This window comes from Hypanus sabinus, chromosome 23 (genome assembly GCF_030144855.1).
Source record: "Hypanus sabinus isolate sHypSab1 chromosome 23, sHypSab1.hap1, whole genome shotgun sequence".
Classification (NCBI taxonomy): Eukaryota; Metazoa; Chordata; class Chondrichthyes; order Myliobatiformes; family Dasyatidae; genus Hypanus; species Hypanus sabinus.
In genome coordinates, this window is record NC_082728.1 from 60,014,513 (window position 1) to 60,032,526 (window position 18,014).

Below are 18,014 nucleotides of genomic sequence, written 5' to 3' on the forward strand. Positions count from 1 at the left end.
AAGACACATCTCAAACCTTCGGTCTGAGCGCGTCCCTTCTCTATCACCTGCCTATCCTCCCTCTCACACTGTCTACAAGCTTTCTCTATTTGTGAGCCAACCTCCTCTTCCTCAGTCTCTTCAGTTCAGTTCCCACCCCCCAACAATTCTAGTTTAAACTCTCCCCAGTTGCCTTAGCAAACCTTCCTGCCAGGATATTGGTCCCTCTGGGATTCGAGTGCAACCCGTCCTTTTTGTACAGGTCACACCTGCCCCAAAAGAGGTCCCAAAGATCCAGACATCTGAATCCCTACCCCCTGCTCCAATCCCTCAGCCACGCATTTATCCTCCACCTCATCCTATTCCTAATCTCACTGTCGCATGGCACAGGCAGTAATCAGGAGATTACTCCCTTTGCAGTCCTGCTTCTCAACTTCCTTCCTAACTCCCTGTAGTCTTTTTTCAGGACCTCTTCCCTTTTCCTACCTATGTCATTGGTACCGATTTGTACCACGACCTCTGGCTGTTCTCCCTCCCACTGCAGGATATCTTGGACGCGATCTTAAACATCCTGGACCCTGGCACCTGGGAGGCAAACTACCATCCAAGTTTCTTTCCGAGTCTACAGAAGTGCCTGTCTGACTCACTAACTATCGAGTCTCCTATCACTACTGCCTTCCTCTTCCTTTCCCTACCCTTCTGAGCCACAGGGCCAGACTCTGTGCCAGATGCATGGCCACTGTCGCTTCCCCCAGGTAGGCTGTCCCCCCCCCCCCCCAACAGTACTCAAACAGGAGTACTTATTGTCAAGGGGTACAGCCACAGGAGTACTCTCTAGTACCTGATTCTTCCCCTTCCCCCTCCTGACTGTGACTCACTTGTCTGTCTCCCATGGCCCTGATGTAACCACCTGCCTATAACTCCTATCACCTCCTCACTCTCCTTGACTAGGCGAAGGTCATCGAGCTGCAGCTCCAGTTCCCTAACATGGTCCCTTAGGAGCTGCAGCTCGACACACCTGGTACAGATGTGGCCATCCGGGAGGCTGGGAGACTCCTGGACCCCCCACATCTGACACCGAGCACAGAAAACTAGCCTCACACACATACTACCTCCTTTCCACGAATAACACAGGTAAACCTACCTCGCCTCGTCCCGTTACCGCCAAAGCCCTATCACTCTGCTGCCCACTGGATATGGCGGTCTTCTTTTTAAACCTTCCACGCGCTTATGTCACGCGCCTGCGCAGTCTCGCCTCTCTAACCCGAGCAGTAAAAAGCTCCCTTCACTCCAAATATCAGCCATTCACTCGCAGCCTTCTTGCTCCGAATTAAAAGCCATTGAAGATTCCTTGCCTTTTAAAACCTCTACGCTCTACTGGCTGACGTCATGTGCCTGTGCAGTCTCGCCTCTCTTTAACTCGAGTGGTAAAAAACTCCGTTCGCTCCAAAAAATCAGCCGTTCACTCGCAGCCTTCCATAGTGTGTATGGTCTAAGCATTAGGCTCTCCATTAACCCCATATCCTTGACCCCACCTCAAAGAGTGCATTCTGCCACTAACCTCTCTTTCTGACCTAGGAGCCACACCCATCATGAGCCGTCGACCCTGCACTTCCTGTGAAGGTGAACAGAGAGGAAATGAGTTCTTACACAAACTGTTCCAGGACACAGTAACATTCAGAATGGTGTCATTCTAAAAGTCAATAACACCCTATATGTGAGGAATGATGTATTGTATCCTCTCACCAGAGAATATAGTTACATAAATTCACCTCACTGCTTTCCCTCTTTGAAGATAATGTGAAAATACATTTCACAGACAAACATAGTCATTACAGATTCAGTCTGAAGCTGGCTTCTGTAATCGAACGATAGCTGAGTACTCCTCTGAAATGAGCTTGTCCCTGATACTGAGTAATTTGTAATCTCTAGATATGACATACTCCTGATTTTTGGCTTTTAAACAGTAAATGACTATATATCATGATCTTAAATCAATCCATCAATGTAATTACTTCAGTCTCTTTAGGTAGATCGTCATTTCAGACACGATTTCTTTGTGTATCTGACTTAGGCTGCTTAATAGGATTTTCAGAAGGCCTTTGACAAGGTGCCAGATATGAGGCTGCTAAACTAGAGTCCATTGTATTACAGGAAAGATACTACACTAGATAAAAGATTGGCTGACTGGCAGGAGGCAAAGAGTGGGGGACTCTTTACTGGTTGGCTGCTAGAGACTAGTGCAGGAGTTGATGTTGGGACTGCTGTTTTCACATTATATGTCAAACACTTGAATGACGGAATTGATGGCTTTGAGGCCAAGTTTGTGGATGATACAACGATAAGTGGAAGGGCAGATACTGTTGAGAAAGCAGAGAGTCTACGGATGAATTAAGCAGATTAAAAAATGGATAAAGAAGTGGCAGATGGAATACAAAGTCGGAAAGTGCATGGTGTTAGAAAGGATAGAAGCGTAGCCTATTTCCTAAACAGGAAGCAAATTCGGAAAGTGAAGGTAAGAGGAACATAGGAGTACCAGTGTTTTGGTCCCTAAGGGTTAACTTGCGGGCTGAGCTGGTGGTATGGAAGGTAAATGCAACTCGTTTAGAGAGGGCTAGGATATAAAAGCGAGCATGTAACCCTGAGGCTTTATAAGACACTGAAAAGGCCTTCAAGTAAGGAGCAATGTGAGCAGTTTAGGGCCCTTTATCTAACAAAGGTTTCAAAGGTACATTTAATTTCAGAGAAATGTATACAATATACATCCTGAAATGCTTTTTCCACGAAAACAGAGGAGTGCCCCAAAGAATGAATGACAGTTAAATGTTAGAACCCCACAGCCACCCCCAGGTCCCCTCCCTACCACGTGTAAGCATCAGTGAGCAACGACCCCCCAACCCTCCCCACCGGCAAAAAAAAGTGTCAGCACCCACCACTGGGAACTCAAGCATGAAAGAGGCAACAGCAAAGACACAGATGCAGTTACCCCAAAGGCTTCACAATTCACCTGGTACTCGACATGCCACAGGATGTGTTGGCGTTGGAGAGGATCCAGAGCAGGTTCATGAGAATGATTCTGGGAATGAAAGGGTTGAAGTGCAGGGAGTATTTAATGGCTGGGGCTTGTACACACTGGAGTTGAGAAAAATGAGGGGGAATCACATAGAAACCTATTGAATACTGAAAGGCCCAGACAGAAAGGCATGCTTTTCTCCTTGGAGCAATGGAGGATGAGAGGCAACCTGACAGAGGTGTTCAAGATGATGAGAGGCTTTGATCGCGTGGATAGTCATTTTCCCAGGGTTGAAATGGCTGCCACAAGAGGACACAGGTTTAAGGTGCTGGGGAGTAGGTACAGAGGAGATGACAGGGGTAAGTTTTTTTTACTCAGAGTGGGGAGTGCATGGAATGGGCTGCCGGCAATGGTGGTGGAGGTGGATACGATAGGGTCTTTTAAGAGGCCTTTGGACAGGTACATGGAGCTTAGTAAAATAGAGGGCTATAGGTAAGCCTAGTAATTTCTAAGGTAAGGACATGCTCGACACAACGTTGTGGGCGAAAGGGCCAGTATTGTGCTGTAGGTTTTCTATGTTTCCTATAGTGCGGGAGTCTAGGACTAGATAGTGCAACCTCAGGAATGTCCCTTTAGAACAGAGTTCAAGAGGAACTTCTTTTGCCAGATGGTGGTGAATCTGTGGAAATCTATGTGGAAGTAAACTCGTTGGACAGTGGAATTTGATAGGTTCTTGATTAGTAAGGGTGTGAAAGCTAACCATAAGACACAGGAGCAGAGTTAGGCCATTTGGCCCATCGAGTCTTCTTCGTCATTTCATCATGGCTGATCCATTTTTGTTCCCCAATCTCCTGCCTTCCTTTAGTCTCCCTTCATGCCCTGACCATTCAAAAATCTATCAACCTCTCCCTTAAATATAGAAAGACGTAACCTCAGCCGCCTGTGGCAACGAATTCCACAGTTCACCACTGGCTGAAGAAATTCCTCCTCATCGCGAAAAGGACACTCTTCTATTCCAAATCTCTGTCCACTGGTCTTAGACCCTCCCACCACAGAAACATCCTCTCCACATCCAATCTATCTGTGTCCTCTGGTCTTAGACTCTCCCACCACAGGAAACATCCTCTCCACATCCACTCTATCTGTGTCCTCTGGTCTTAGACTCCCCCACCACAGGAAACATACTCTCCACATCCACTCTATCTGTGTCCTCTGGTCTTAGACTCCCCCACTACAGGAAACATCCTCTCCACATCCACTCTATCTGTGTCCTCTGGTCTTAGACTCCCCCACCACAGGAAACATACTCTCCACATCCACTCTGTCTGTGTCCTCTGGTCTTAGACTCTCCACCATAGGAGACATCCTCTCCACATCCACTCTATCTGTGTCCTCTGGTCTTAGACTCCCCCACCACAGGAAACATCCTCTCCACATCCACTCTATCTGTGTCCTCTGGTCTTAGACTCCCCCACCACAGGAAACATACTTTCCACATCCACTCTATCTGTGTCCACTGGTCTTAGACTCCCCCAACACAGGAAACATCCTCTCCACATCCACTCTATCTGTGTGCTCTGGTCTTAGACACTCCCACCACAGGAAACATCCTCTCCACATCCACTCTATCTGTGTCCACTGGTCTTAGACTCTCCCACTATAGGAAACATCCTCTCCACATCCACTCTATCTGTGTCCTCTGGTCTTAGACTCTCCCACCACTGGAAACATCCTCTCCACATCCACTCTATCTGTGTCCTCTGGTCTTAGACTCTCCCACCACAGGAAACATCCTCTCCACATCCACTCTATCTGTGTCCTCTGGTCTTAGACCCTCCCACCACAGGAAACATACTCTCCACATCTACTCTATCTGTGTCCTCTGGTCTTAGACTCTCCCACCACTGGAAACATCCTCTCCACATCCACTCTATCTGTCCTCTGGTCTTAGACTCTCCCACCACTGGAAACATCCTCTCCACATCCACTCTATCTGTGTCCACTGGTCTTAGACTCTCCCACTATAGGAAACATACTCTCCACATCCACTCTATCTGTGTCCTCTGGTCTTAGACTCTCCCACTATAGGAAACATACTCTCCACATCCACTCTATCTGTGTCCTCTGGTCTTAGACTCTCCCACTATAGGAAACATACTCTCCACATCCACTCTATCTCTGTCCACTGGTCTTAGACTCTCCCACTATAGGAAACATCCTCTCCACATCCACTCTATCTGTGTCCTCTGGTCTTAGACTCTCCCACCACAGGAAACATACTCTCCACATCCACTCTTTCTGTGTCCTCTGGTCTTAGACTCTCCCACCACAGGAAACATCCTCTCCACATCCACTCTATCTGTGTCCTCTGGTCTTAAACTCTCCCACCACAGGAAACATCCTCTCCACATCCACTCTATCTGTGTCCTCTGCTCTAAGACTCTCCCACCACAGGAAACATCCTCTCCACATCCACTCTATCTGTGTCCTCTGGTCTTAGACTCTCCCACCACAGGAAACATCCTCTCCACATCCACTGTATCTGTGTCCACTGGTCTTAGACTCTCCTACCACTGGAAACATCCTCTCCACATCCACTCTATCTGTGTCCTCTGGTCTTAGACTCTCCCACCACTGGAAACATACTCTCCACATCCACTCTATCTCTGTCCACTGGTCTTAGACTCTCCCACTATAGGAAACATCCTCTCCACATCCACTCTATCTGTGTCCTCTGGTCTTAGACTCTCCCACCACAGGAAACATCCTCTCCACATCCACTCTATCTGTGTCCTCTGGTCTTAAACTCTCCCACCACAGGAAACATCCTCTCCACATCCACTCTATCTGTGTCCTCTTGTCTTAGACTCCCCCAGCACAGGAAACCTACTCTCCACATCCACTCTATCTCTGTCCACTGGTCTTAGACTCTCCCACTATTGGAAACATCCTCTCCACATCCACTCTATCTGTGTCTACTGGTCGTAGACTCTCCCACTATAGGAAACATCCTCTCCACATCCACTCTATCTGTGTCCTCTGGTCTTAGACTCTCCCAACACAGGAAACATCCTCTCCACATGCACTCTATCTGTGTCCTCTGGTCTTAGACTCTCCCAACACAGGAAACATCCTCTCCACATCCACTCTATCTGTGTCCTCTGGTCTTAGACTCTCCCAACACAGGAAACATCCTCTCCACATGCACCCTATCAAGGCTTTTCACTGTTCAAAAGGTTTCAATGAGGTCACCTCTCATTCTTCTGAATTCTAGTGAATATAAGCCCAGAGCCATCAAACACTCTCCATATGTAAAGCCTTTAATCCTGGAATTATTTTCATGAACCACCTTTGAACCTTCTCCGGTTTCAGCACATCCTTTCTGAGATAAGGGACCCAAAACTGCTCACAATACTCCAAGTGAGGCCTCACCAGTGCTTTATAAAGTCTCAACATTACATCCCTGCTTTTATATTCTAGGTCTCTTGAAATGAATGCTAACATTGCATTTGCCTTCCTCACCACCAACTCAACCTGCAAATTAACCTCCAGGTAATCCTGCACAAGGACTCCCAAGTCCCTTTGTGCTTCAGATTTTTTTATTCTCTCTCCATTTAGAAAATAGTCAACCCTTTCATTTCTTCTACCAAACTACATGACCATACATTTCCAGACACTATTCCATCTGCCATTTCTTTGCCCATTCACCTAATCTGTCTAAGTCCTTCTGTAGCCTCTCTACTTTCCCAAAGCTACCTTCCCCTCCATCTATCTTTATATCGTTTGCAAATTTTGCTACAAAGCCATCAATTTCATCATTCAAATTATTGACATATAATGTAAAAAGAATTGGTCCCAACACAGACCCCGTGGAACACTACTAGTCACCAGCAGTCAACTGGAAAAGGTTCCCTTCACTCCCACTCTTTGCTTCTTGCCAATCAGCCACTGCTTTACCCATGCTAGAATATCGTGGACTCGTAGCTTGTTAAGCAGCCTCGTGTGTGGTACTTCATTGGGTGAAGGCAGGGGTTGAGGTTGGGAGGGATAATAAATCAGCTGTGATGGAAGGCCTAATTCTGCTTTTATGCCTCTCCTTGCTGACATTAGGTCTCTCAGTGGAATCTATTTTCTCTAGTCTGTTGTGTAAGTAGAGATTAAGTAGGCTGGTCTTACAAATTTCTAATGAGGCTTGAAAGGCTAGGTGCTGGGATGATGTCTCTTGTCTCGGCCGTTTAGAATCTGGAGTCACAATCTTAAAATAATTCAGGTCAGACAAGCAGAAATTTCAAGATCACATTCTGAGTTGCTTGAGTAATCTCAGTGGCTGTTCCTGTAATATCTACATCTACAAGTTACAACATGGAACCAACTTCAACCAGAACATCAGATGATTTATGTGGTAATCTGAACAGAGCAGTCCAACCAGCTTCTGCTCTCATTACTCAATCTTTTACATTTACCACTGGTTACCCAGTGAGTGAGAAATTCAAGACTCTGCTCATTGTGGTATACTAGGCATAGTACCTCCCTCGACCTTTCCTAAAAACCAAACTACTTGTCAAATGAATCTTTCCTGTAATGAAACATTGTATTGATCTGTTGGTCCACATCTCCAATCACTTCCTGTCAATCAAGACTGTAACCTTGAAACCCTAATGTCTCCCAGCCACAGTGACTGCTTACGGGAACCTCCATGCTGGAGCTGATCTGAGGACTGCACCTCTTCCTGGTGTTTCACTTCACTGTCATGTTGGCTTACTTTAGTTACAAATAACATTCCAATTCTTTATAACAACACCTGTTAGAGAATGAAGGCAGGCACATCAGTAACAATGATTCTTTACTTGCAGTTACACAATAATAAGCTTACCTCTCGACTTTCACAGTTGTAACATATTGTTCATTTTGTGACTGACACGGGACAGAATTCCCCAGCATCCTTGACTGCCACCTCCATGGACATCACTGAACTGCATGCCACAGCAAATGTTCTGTGCCTAACAAGTTCAACTGAATCATTTGTTCTCTTAGACCACACAGAATTTAACTATTTCAGGTAACCATCCCTTTTCGCTTCCTCCACAGGTGTGTCCGTTCTTATCTGTTTCAATTAGTTTCTTTAATTCCTTCTGTCTCCAAATGGTGCTTTTTAAAAATGTGTAACCTTGTTGACTTTGGTCACTGACGTTCTGTCAACCTCCTCCTTCTCCATGACTGAAAACTGCGCTCCTCCCCCTGGCTGTCCTGTAGAACAGTTTGGTTCCATCTCTCCCCTCACAGATGACTCGAGTATATCCAGTGTTCGGTCTCTAACACTCCCAGGTTTTTGCTCCAATTTCCTGTGAGTGATGATTACATGATATGACATCACTGTGTACTCAGACACGTACGACATATCATGCATTCACCTGTCATTCTAACCTTTCACAAACCAACGGACGAATCACGTGCTGAACTGTGAGGAACACCAGGATGATGGATTATTGGTGTTCAATGTAATGGTTCTCCTCGCCCCACACACCCTCAACCCCACACTACCTGGCTTTTTTGAGTCAAGATACCTGAAGCTTCTCAACACTACAGCCCATACCTAACTCCTCCCCTGAGCATGCGCTATCCCACCTATCAGCTGCAAGCTACTGGTTTCATCAAAGAACATACATGTGAGACTGCTGACTCGGTACCTCGCCAATCATTCCGTTCCACGTCCCTTGCACAAACTTTCCATGCTTTCCATTGGTCACAAGGTATAGGTCATAGGAAAACTTCACTGTTTTGGCGAGTTTCTTTAGTATGTCAATGCAGAATCCTTTACAACACAACTTGGTGTATCCATCAGCAATGCTGGAAAATAAGCAGAGAGAGAAAGGGTGCACTGTAACACAAGTTAAAACGAAAATAAGCATGAGACTTTTTTCAGATCTGGAATATTATTGTCCATTGTAAAGATTAACATTTCTTAAACCGTTCCAGATTTTCTGGTAAAGGTGCAATATATTTCCCAGTTAACGCCTTGTGCATGTAGGTGTGGAACTGCAGGGGGCAGTGCACCTGAGCTCCCCTTCTTAGTAGTTGGAGACATGGGTTTGGAAGGGGAAGCCTGCAGTGCAGATTGTGTGATAGCAGCGGAGAGAAGCTGATCGTTTAATCTGCCCTGGGATTTAGTTTCATGGCTTGAATTCACTTCTTATGCTCACAGTTCATATCATAAATCTGGTCATTGGAGAAACAGCTGAAGGTAGTTGCTTAAGGAAACTGACCTGACTGTAGCTGCAAGCTATTATTTTATAATTTGTGTACGAGAATCCCTGGAACCCTCTCTACTCTATTTATTTGCAATATCTCTCAATTTAGATAATAGTCTGACTTTTGATTTCTCCTACTAAACTGGACCACCTCAAACTTTCCTGTACTGAACTCCATTTAGAGTTTACACTGTCCCACTCCCAGCTGCACAATCCATGTCTCCAGTCATCAGCAAAGCTGGACACTCCACACACTGCTGATTCTTCCAGGTCATTAATACCAATAGTAAATAATTGAGGCCAAGATCTGATCCTTGAGGCACTCCCCTAGTTGCATTCTTTCAGCCATTTATTCCATCATTACATATGACAAAGACTTCCATCGAGATTCAGATTCATTTTTTTTATCGGATGTATGTCAAACCATTCAGTGAAATGTGCTGTTTGCTTTAACGACCAACACGACCTACAGATGCGCTGGCCATCAAGCCACAAGTGTTGCCACACTGCAGTACCAACACAGCATGCTCAGCGTGTACCCAGACGTTCCTCCCACCCATGCAGGCACTCACACAGACAGTCCACCAACCGAAGGAAAGGTCATCTCCAGTCACCTCTCATGGACTCACAGACACTAGGACTTCAACTTCCCCAGCTGATCTGCAGACTCACAGACGCAGGGGACCTGTCATTAGGTCTTGACTTCTGGACTTCCAATCGAGCTTCAGGATTTAATCTTTGATATCAACCCAGGGCTCTCAATAACAATGAATGAGGAGCCTCAATGAAGGTCAAACACTCCAGGTCTCAAAACTCTAGACTCTCCGATAACTGGGACCCTGAACACTTGGCCTGGAAATGTGACCCACTCACATATCTAGGAGTCACCAGCCTTCTTGCCCCTTGCCCGCATGCACCAATGACTCACTGACCTGAGGTGCCACCAGCTCACATCCTCAATCCGAGGATGTCAATCCGAATTTCAACAATAGCTGTCCTTCATCCCACGTATTACCAAATACCAGACATCCATGTATGAATGCACTTTCCAAATACCAGACCCCCAATTCCCCATATTCCTGTGTAAATATACTTTGCAAATACCAGACTAACAATTCCCCATATTCCTGTGTGAATACACTTTGCAAATACCAGACCTCCAATTCCCCATATTCCCGTATGAAAACACTTTCCAACTACCAAACCCGCAATTCCCTGTATTCCCGTGCGAATTCACTTTCCAAATAGCAGACCTCCAATTCCCCATATTCCTGTGTGAATACACTTTCCAAATACCAGACCTCCAACTCCACATATTCCCGTGTGAATACTCTTTCCAAATACCATATCTGCAATTCCCCATATTCCTGCATGAATATACTTTCCAAATACCAGATCTCCAATTCCACATTTTCCCTGTATGAATACACTTTCCAAATACCACACATCGAATTCCCTATATTTCTGTGGGAATACACGTCCTAAATACCCGACTTCCAATTCCCCTTATTCCCATGTGAATACATTTCCCAAATACCAGACTTCCAATTCCCCATATTCCCATGTGAACACACTTTCCAAATACCAGACCTCCAACTCCCCATATTCCCATGTGAATATAATTTCCAAATACCAGCCCTCCAATTCCCCATAATACCGTGTGAATACATTTTCCAAAGGCCAGACATCCAATTCCACATATTCCCGTGTGAATACACATTCCAAATACCAGATCTCCAATTCAGCATATTCCCGTCTGAAATCACTTTCCAAATACAAGACCTCAAATTCCCAAAATTTCTGTATGAATACACTTTCCAAATACCAGGCCTCCAATTCCCCATATTCCCGTGTGTATTCACTTTCCAAAAACCAGACCACCAACTCCCCATATTCCTTTGTGACAACACTTCCCAAATACCAGATCTACAATTCCACATATTCCACAGGGAATACACTTTCCAAATACCAGACATCCAATTCCCCATATTCCCGTGCAAATACACATTTCAAATACCACATCTCCAATTCCCCATACCCCTTCTTGAATACACTTCCCAAATACCAGGCCTCCAATTCCACATATTGCCGTGTGAATACACATTGCAAATACCAGACCTCCAACTCCCCATAATCCTGTGTGATAACACTTCCCAAATACCAGACCTACAATTCCACATATTCCAGAGGGAATACACTTTCCAAATGCCAGACATCCAATTCCCCATATTCCCGTGTGAACACACATTCCAAATGCCAGATCTCCAATTCAACATATTCCTGATTGAATACACATTTCAAATACCAGACCTCCAATTCCACATATTCCCTGTATAAATACTCTTTCCAAATACCACAGGTCGAATTCCTCATATTTCTCTTGGAATATACTTCCTAAATGCCCGATTTCCAATTCCCCATATTTCCGTGTGAATACACTTTCCAAATAACAGACCGCCAAATCGCCATATTCCTGTACGAATACACATCCAAAATACCAGACTACTAATTCCCCATATTACCGTGAGAATACTCTTTCCAAATACCAGACCTCCAATTCCCCATATTACCGTGTGAATACACTTTCCAAATATCAGACCTCCAATTCTCCATGTTCCTGTATGAATACACTTTTCAAATACAGATCTCCAATTCCCCATATCCCTGATTGTATACTCTTCCCAAATACAAGACCTCCAATTCCCCATATTCACATGTGAATACACTTTCCGAATACAAGATCTCCAAAACCCCATATTCCTGTGTGATAACAGTTCCCAAATACCAGACCTCCAATTCCCCAAATCCCTGATTGAATACACTTTCCAAATACCAGACCTCCAATTCCCCATATCCCTGATTGAATACACTTTCCAAATACCAGACCTCCAATTCCCCATATCCCTGATTGAATACACTTTCCAAATGCCAGACCTCCAATTTCCCATATCCCTGATTGAATACACTTTCCAAATACCAGACCTCCAATTCCGCATATTCCTGTGTGAATACACATTACAAATACTAGACCTCCAACTCCCCATATTCCCGTGTGAATACACTTTCCAAATACCAGACCTCCAATTCCGCATATTCCCGTGTGAATACACTTTCCAAATACCAGACCTCCAATTCCGCATATTCCCGTGTGAATACACTTTACAAATACCAGATCTCCAATTCCACATATTCCCGAGGGAATACACTTTCCAAATGCCTGCATCCAATTCAGCATATTCCCGTATGAATACACTTTCCAAATACCAGACATCCAATTCCCCATATCCCTGATTGAATACACTTCGCAAATACCACACCTCCAATTCCACATATTTCCTGTATGAATACACTTTCCAAATACCACACATGGAATTCCCTATATTTCTGTGGGAATACACTTCCTAAATACCCGACTTCCAATTCCCCTTATTCCCATGTGGACACACTTTCCAAATACCAGACCTCCAACTCCCCATATTCCCGTGTGAATATAATTTCCAAATAGCAGACCACCGATTCCCCACAATACCGTGTGAATACACTTTCCAAAGGCCAGATCTCCAATTCAGCATATTCCCGTGTGAAATCACTTTCCAAATACCAGATCTCCAATTCCGCATATTCCGGTGTGAATACACTTTCCAAATACCAGGCATCCAATTCAGCATATTCCCGTATGAATACACTTTCCAAATACCAGACATCCAATTCTCCATATCCCTGATTGAATACACTTCGCAAATACCACACCTCCAATTCCCCATATTTCCGTGTGAATACACTTTCCAAATACCAGGCCGCCAAATCGCCGTATTCCTGTATGAATACACTTCCGAAATACCAGACTGCTAATTCCCCATATTACCATGAGAATACTCTTTCCAAATAACAGACCTCCAATTCCCCATATTACCGTGTGAATACACTTTCCAAATACCAGACCTCCAATTCTCCATGTTCCTGTATGAATACACTTTTCAAATACAGATCTCCAATTCCCCATATCCCTGATTGTATACACTTCCCAAATACAAGACCTCCAATTCCCCATATTCACATGTGAATACACTTTCCAAATACCAGATCTCCAAAAACCCCATATTCCTGTGTGATAACAGTTCCCAAATACCAGACCTATAAATCCACATATTCCCGAGGGAATACACTTTCCAAATACCAGACCTCCAATTCCCCATATCCCTGATTGAATACACTTTCCAAATACCAGACCTCCAATTCCCCATATTCCCGTGTGAATACACTTTCCAAGTACCAGACCTGCAATTCCACATATTCCCGCTTGAATTCACTTTCCAAATACCAGACCTCCAATTCCCCATATTCCTGTATGAATAGAACTTCAAAATTCCTGACCTACAATTCCCCATATTACCGATTGAATACACTTTCCAAATACCAGACCTCCAATTCCGCATATACACGTGTGAATATACTTTCCAAATACCAGACTTCCAATTCCCCATATTCCCATGTGAATTCACTTTCCAAATAACAGACCTGCAACTCCCAATATTCCTGTGTGATAACACTTCCCAAATACCAGACCTCCAATTCCCCATATTCCCATGTGAATACACTTTCCAAATACCAGACCTCCAATTCCCCATATTCCTGTATGAACACACTTTCCAAATCCCAGACCACTAATGCCCCATATTCCTGCATGAATACACTTCCCAACTACCAATCCTCGAACTCCCCATATTCCTGTGTGAACACACTTTCCAAATACCAGACCTCCAATTCCACATATTCCCGTGTAAATACTCTTTCCAAATACCAGAACTCCAATTCCCCATATTCCCGTGTGAAATCACTTTCCAAATACTAGACCTCCAATTCCCGATATTCCAGTGTGAATGTACTTTCAAAATACCAGACCTCCAATTCCCAATATTCCCATGTGAATTCACTTTCCAAATAACAGACTTGCAACTCCCAATATTCCTGTGTGATAACACTTCCCAAATACCAGACCTACAATTCCACATATTCCTGAGGGAATACTCTTTCCAAATACCAGATCTCCAATTCCCCATATATCCGTGTGAATACACTTTCCAAATGCCACACGTCGAATTCCCCGTATTTTTCTGGGAATACACTTCCTAAATACCCGATTTCCAATTCCCTATATTTCCATGTGAATTCTGTTTCCAAATACCAGACCTCCAATTCCCCATATTCCCGTGTGAAATCACTTTCCAAATACTAGACCTCTAATTCCCCATATTCCAATGTGAATACACTTTCCAAATACCAGACCTCCAATTCCCCATATTCCTGTATGAACACACTTTCCAAATCCCAGACCACTAATGCCCCATATTCCTGCATGAGTACACTTCCCAACTACCAATCCTCGAACTCCCCATATTCCTGTGTGAACGCACTTTCCAAATACCAGACCTCCAATTCCACATATTCCCGTGTAAATACTCTTTCCAAATACCAGAACTCCAATTCCCCATATTCCCGTGTGAAATCACTTTCCAAATACTAGACCTCCAATTCCCGATATTCCAGTGTGAATGTACTTTCAAAATACCAGACCTCCAATTACCCATATCTCCGTGTGAATGCACTTTCGAAATACCAGACATCCAATTCCGCATATTCCCTATATGAATACACTTTGCAAATACCAGATTTCTAATTCCCCATATTGCCGAGTGAATACTCTATCCAAATACTAGACCAGCAATTCCCCATATTCCCATGTGAATACACTTTCCAAATACCAGTCCTTGAACTCCACATATTCCTGTGTGAATACACTTTCCAAATACCAGTCCTTGAACTCCACATATTCCTGTGTGAATACACTTTCCAAATACCAGACCTCCAATTCCCCATATTCCCGTGACAAATCAATTTCCAAATACTAGACCTCCAATTCCCGATATTCCAGTGTGAATGCACTTTCAAAATACCAGACCTCCAATTCCCCATATCCCTGATTGAATACACTTTCCAAATACCAGACCTCCAATTCCCCATAATACCGTGTGAATACATTTTCCAAAGGCCAGACATCCAATTCCACATATTCCCGTGTGAATACACATTCCAAATACCAGATCTCCAATTCAGCATATTCCCGTCTGAAATCACTTTCCAAATACAAGACCTCGAATTCCCAAAATTTCTGTATGAATACACTTTCCAAATACCAGGCCTCCAATTCCCCATATTCCCGTGTGTATTCACTTTCCAAAAACCAGACCACCAACTCCCCATATTCCTTTGTGACAACACTTCCCAAATACCAGATCTACAATTCCACAGGGAATACACTTTCCAAATACCAGACATCCAATTCCCCATGTTCCCGTGCGAATACACATTTCAAATACCACATCTCCAATTCCCCATACCCCTTATTGAATACACTTCCCAAATACCAGACCTCCAACTCCCCATAATCCTGTGTGATAACACTTCCCAAATACCAGACCTACAATTCCACATATTCCAGAGGGAATACACTTTCCAAATGCCAGACATCCAATTCCCCATATTCCCGTGTGAACACACATTCCAAATGCCAGATCTCCAATTCAACATATTCCTGATTGAATACACATTTCAAATACAAGACCTCCAATTCCACATATTCCCTGTATAAATACTCTTTCCAAATACCACAGGTCGAATTCCTCATATTTCTCTCGGAATATACTTCCTAAATGCCCGATTTCCAATTCCCCATATTTCCGTGTGAATACACCTTCCAAATAACAGACCGCCAAATCGCCATATTCCTGTACGAATACACATCCAAAATACCAGACTACTAATTCCCCATATTACCGTGAGAATACTCTTTCCAAATACCAGACCTCCAATTCCCCATATTACCGTGTGAATACACTTTCCAAATACCAGACCTCCAATTCTCCATGTTCCTGTATGAATACACTTTTCAAATACAGATCTCCAATTCCCCATATCCGTGATTGTATACTCTTCCCAAATACAAGACCTCCAATTCCCCATATTCACATGTGAATACACTTTCCGAATACAAGATCTCCAAAACCCCATATTCCTGTGTGATAACAGTTCCCAAATACCAGACCTATAATTCCACATATTCCCGAGGGAATACACTTTCCAAATACCAGACCTCCAATTCCCCAAATCCCTGATTGAATACACTTCCCAAATACCAGGCTTCCAATTCCTCATATTCCCACATGAATACACTTACTAAATACCCGACTTCCAATTCCCCCATTCCCATGTGAATACACTTTCCAAATACCAGACCTCCAATTCCGCATATTCCCGTGTGAATACACTTTACAAATACCAGACCTCCAATTCCCAATATTCCCGTGTGAATACACTTTCCAAATACCAGATCTCCAATTCCACATATTCCCGAGGGAATACACTTTCCAAATGCCTGCATCCAATTCAGCATACTCCCGTATGAATACACTTTCCAAATACCAGACATCCAATTCCCCATATCCCTGATTGAATACACTTCGCAAATACCACACCTCCAATTCCACATATTTCCTGTATGAATACACTTTCCAAATACCACACATGGAATTCCCTATATTTCTGTGGGAATACACTTCCTAAATACCCGACTTCCAATTCCCCTTATTCCCATGTGAACACACTTTCCAAATACCAGACCTCCAACTCCCCATATTCCCGTGTGAATATAATTTCCAAATAGCAGACCACCAATTCCCCACAATACCGTGTGAATACACTTTCCAAAGGCCAGATCTCCAATTCAGCATATTCCCGTGTGAAATCACTTTCCAAATACCAGATCTCCAATTCCGCATATTCCGGTGTGAATACACTTTCCAAATACCAGGCATCCAATTCAGCATATTCCCGTATGAATACACTTTCCAAATACCAGACATCCAATTCTCCATATCCCTGATTGAATACACTTCGCAAATACCACACCTCCAATTCCCCATATTTCCGTGTGAATACACTTTCCAAATACCAGGCCGCCAAATCGCCGTATTCCTGTATGAATACACTTCCGAAATACCAGACTGCTAATTCCCCATATTACCGTGAGAATACTCTTTCCAAATAACAGACCTCCAATTCCCCATATTACCGTGTGAATACACTTTCCAAATACCAGACCTCCAATTCTCCATGTTCCTGTATGAATACACTTTTCAAATACAGATCTCCAATTCCCCATATCCCTGATTGTATACTCTTCCCAAATACAAGACCTCCAATTCCCCATATTCACATGTGAATACACTTTCCAAATACCAGATCTCCAAAAACCCCATATTCCTGTGTGATAACAGTTCCCAAATACCAGACCTATAAATCCACATATTCCCGAGGGAATACACTTTCCAAATACCAGACCTCCAATTCCCCATATCCCTGATTGAATACACTTTCCAAATACCAGACCTCCAATTCCCCATATTCCCGTGTGAATACACTTTCCAAGTACCAGACCTGCAATTCCACATATTCCCGCTTGAATTCACTTTCCAAATACCAGACCTCCAATTCCCCATATTCCTGTATGAATAGAACTTCAAAATTCCTGACCTACAATTCCCCATATTACCGATTGAATACACTTTCCAAATACCAGACCTCCAATTCCGCACATACACGTGTGAATACACTTTCCAAATACCAGATCTCCAAAAACCCCATATTCCTGTGTGATAACAGTTCCCAAATACCAGACCTATAAATCCACATATTCCCGAGGGAATACACTTTCCAAA

General features: G+C 43.8%; 1 protein-coding gene across 10 annotated transcripts in view; it reads right to left on the bottom strand.

Annotated features, from left to right (window-relative positions):
- Positions 1 to 18,014, bottom strand: part of LOC132380236 (glutamate receptor ionotropic, NMDA 2C-like) — a 350,379-nt gene that overhangs the window by 53,129 nt on the left and 279,236 nt on the right. For 9 of the 10 annotated variants that reach the window (XM_059948958.1, XM_059948959.1, XM_059948952.1 and 6 more), the window contains exons 6-7: positions 8,680 to 8,839; positions 1,541 to 1,594 (exon numbers count right to left, since the gene is read on the bottom strand). In XM_059948958.1, the coding sequence (XP_059804941.1) occupies positions 1,541 to 1,594; positions 8,680 to 8,839 (214 nt within the window). The remainder of the gene's footprint in view (positions 1 to 1,540; positions 1,595 to 8,679; positions 8,840 to 18,014) is intronic. The other variant, XM_059948953.1, reaches the window with a different exon arrangement.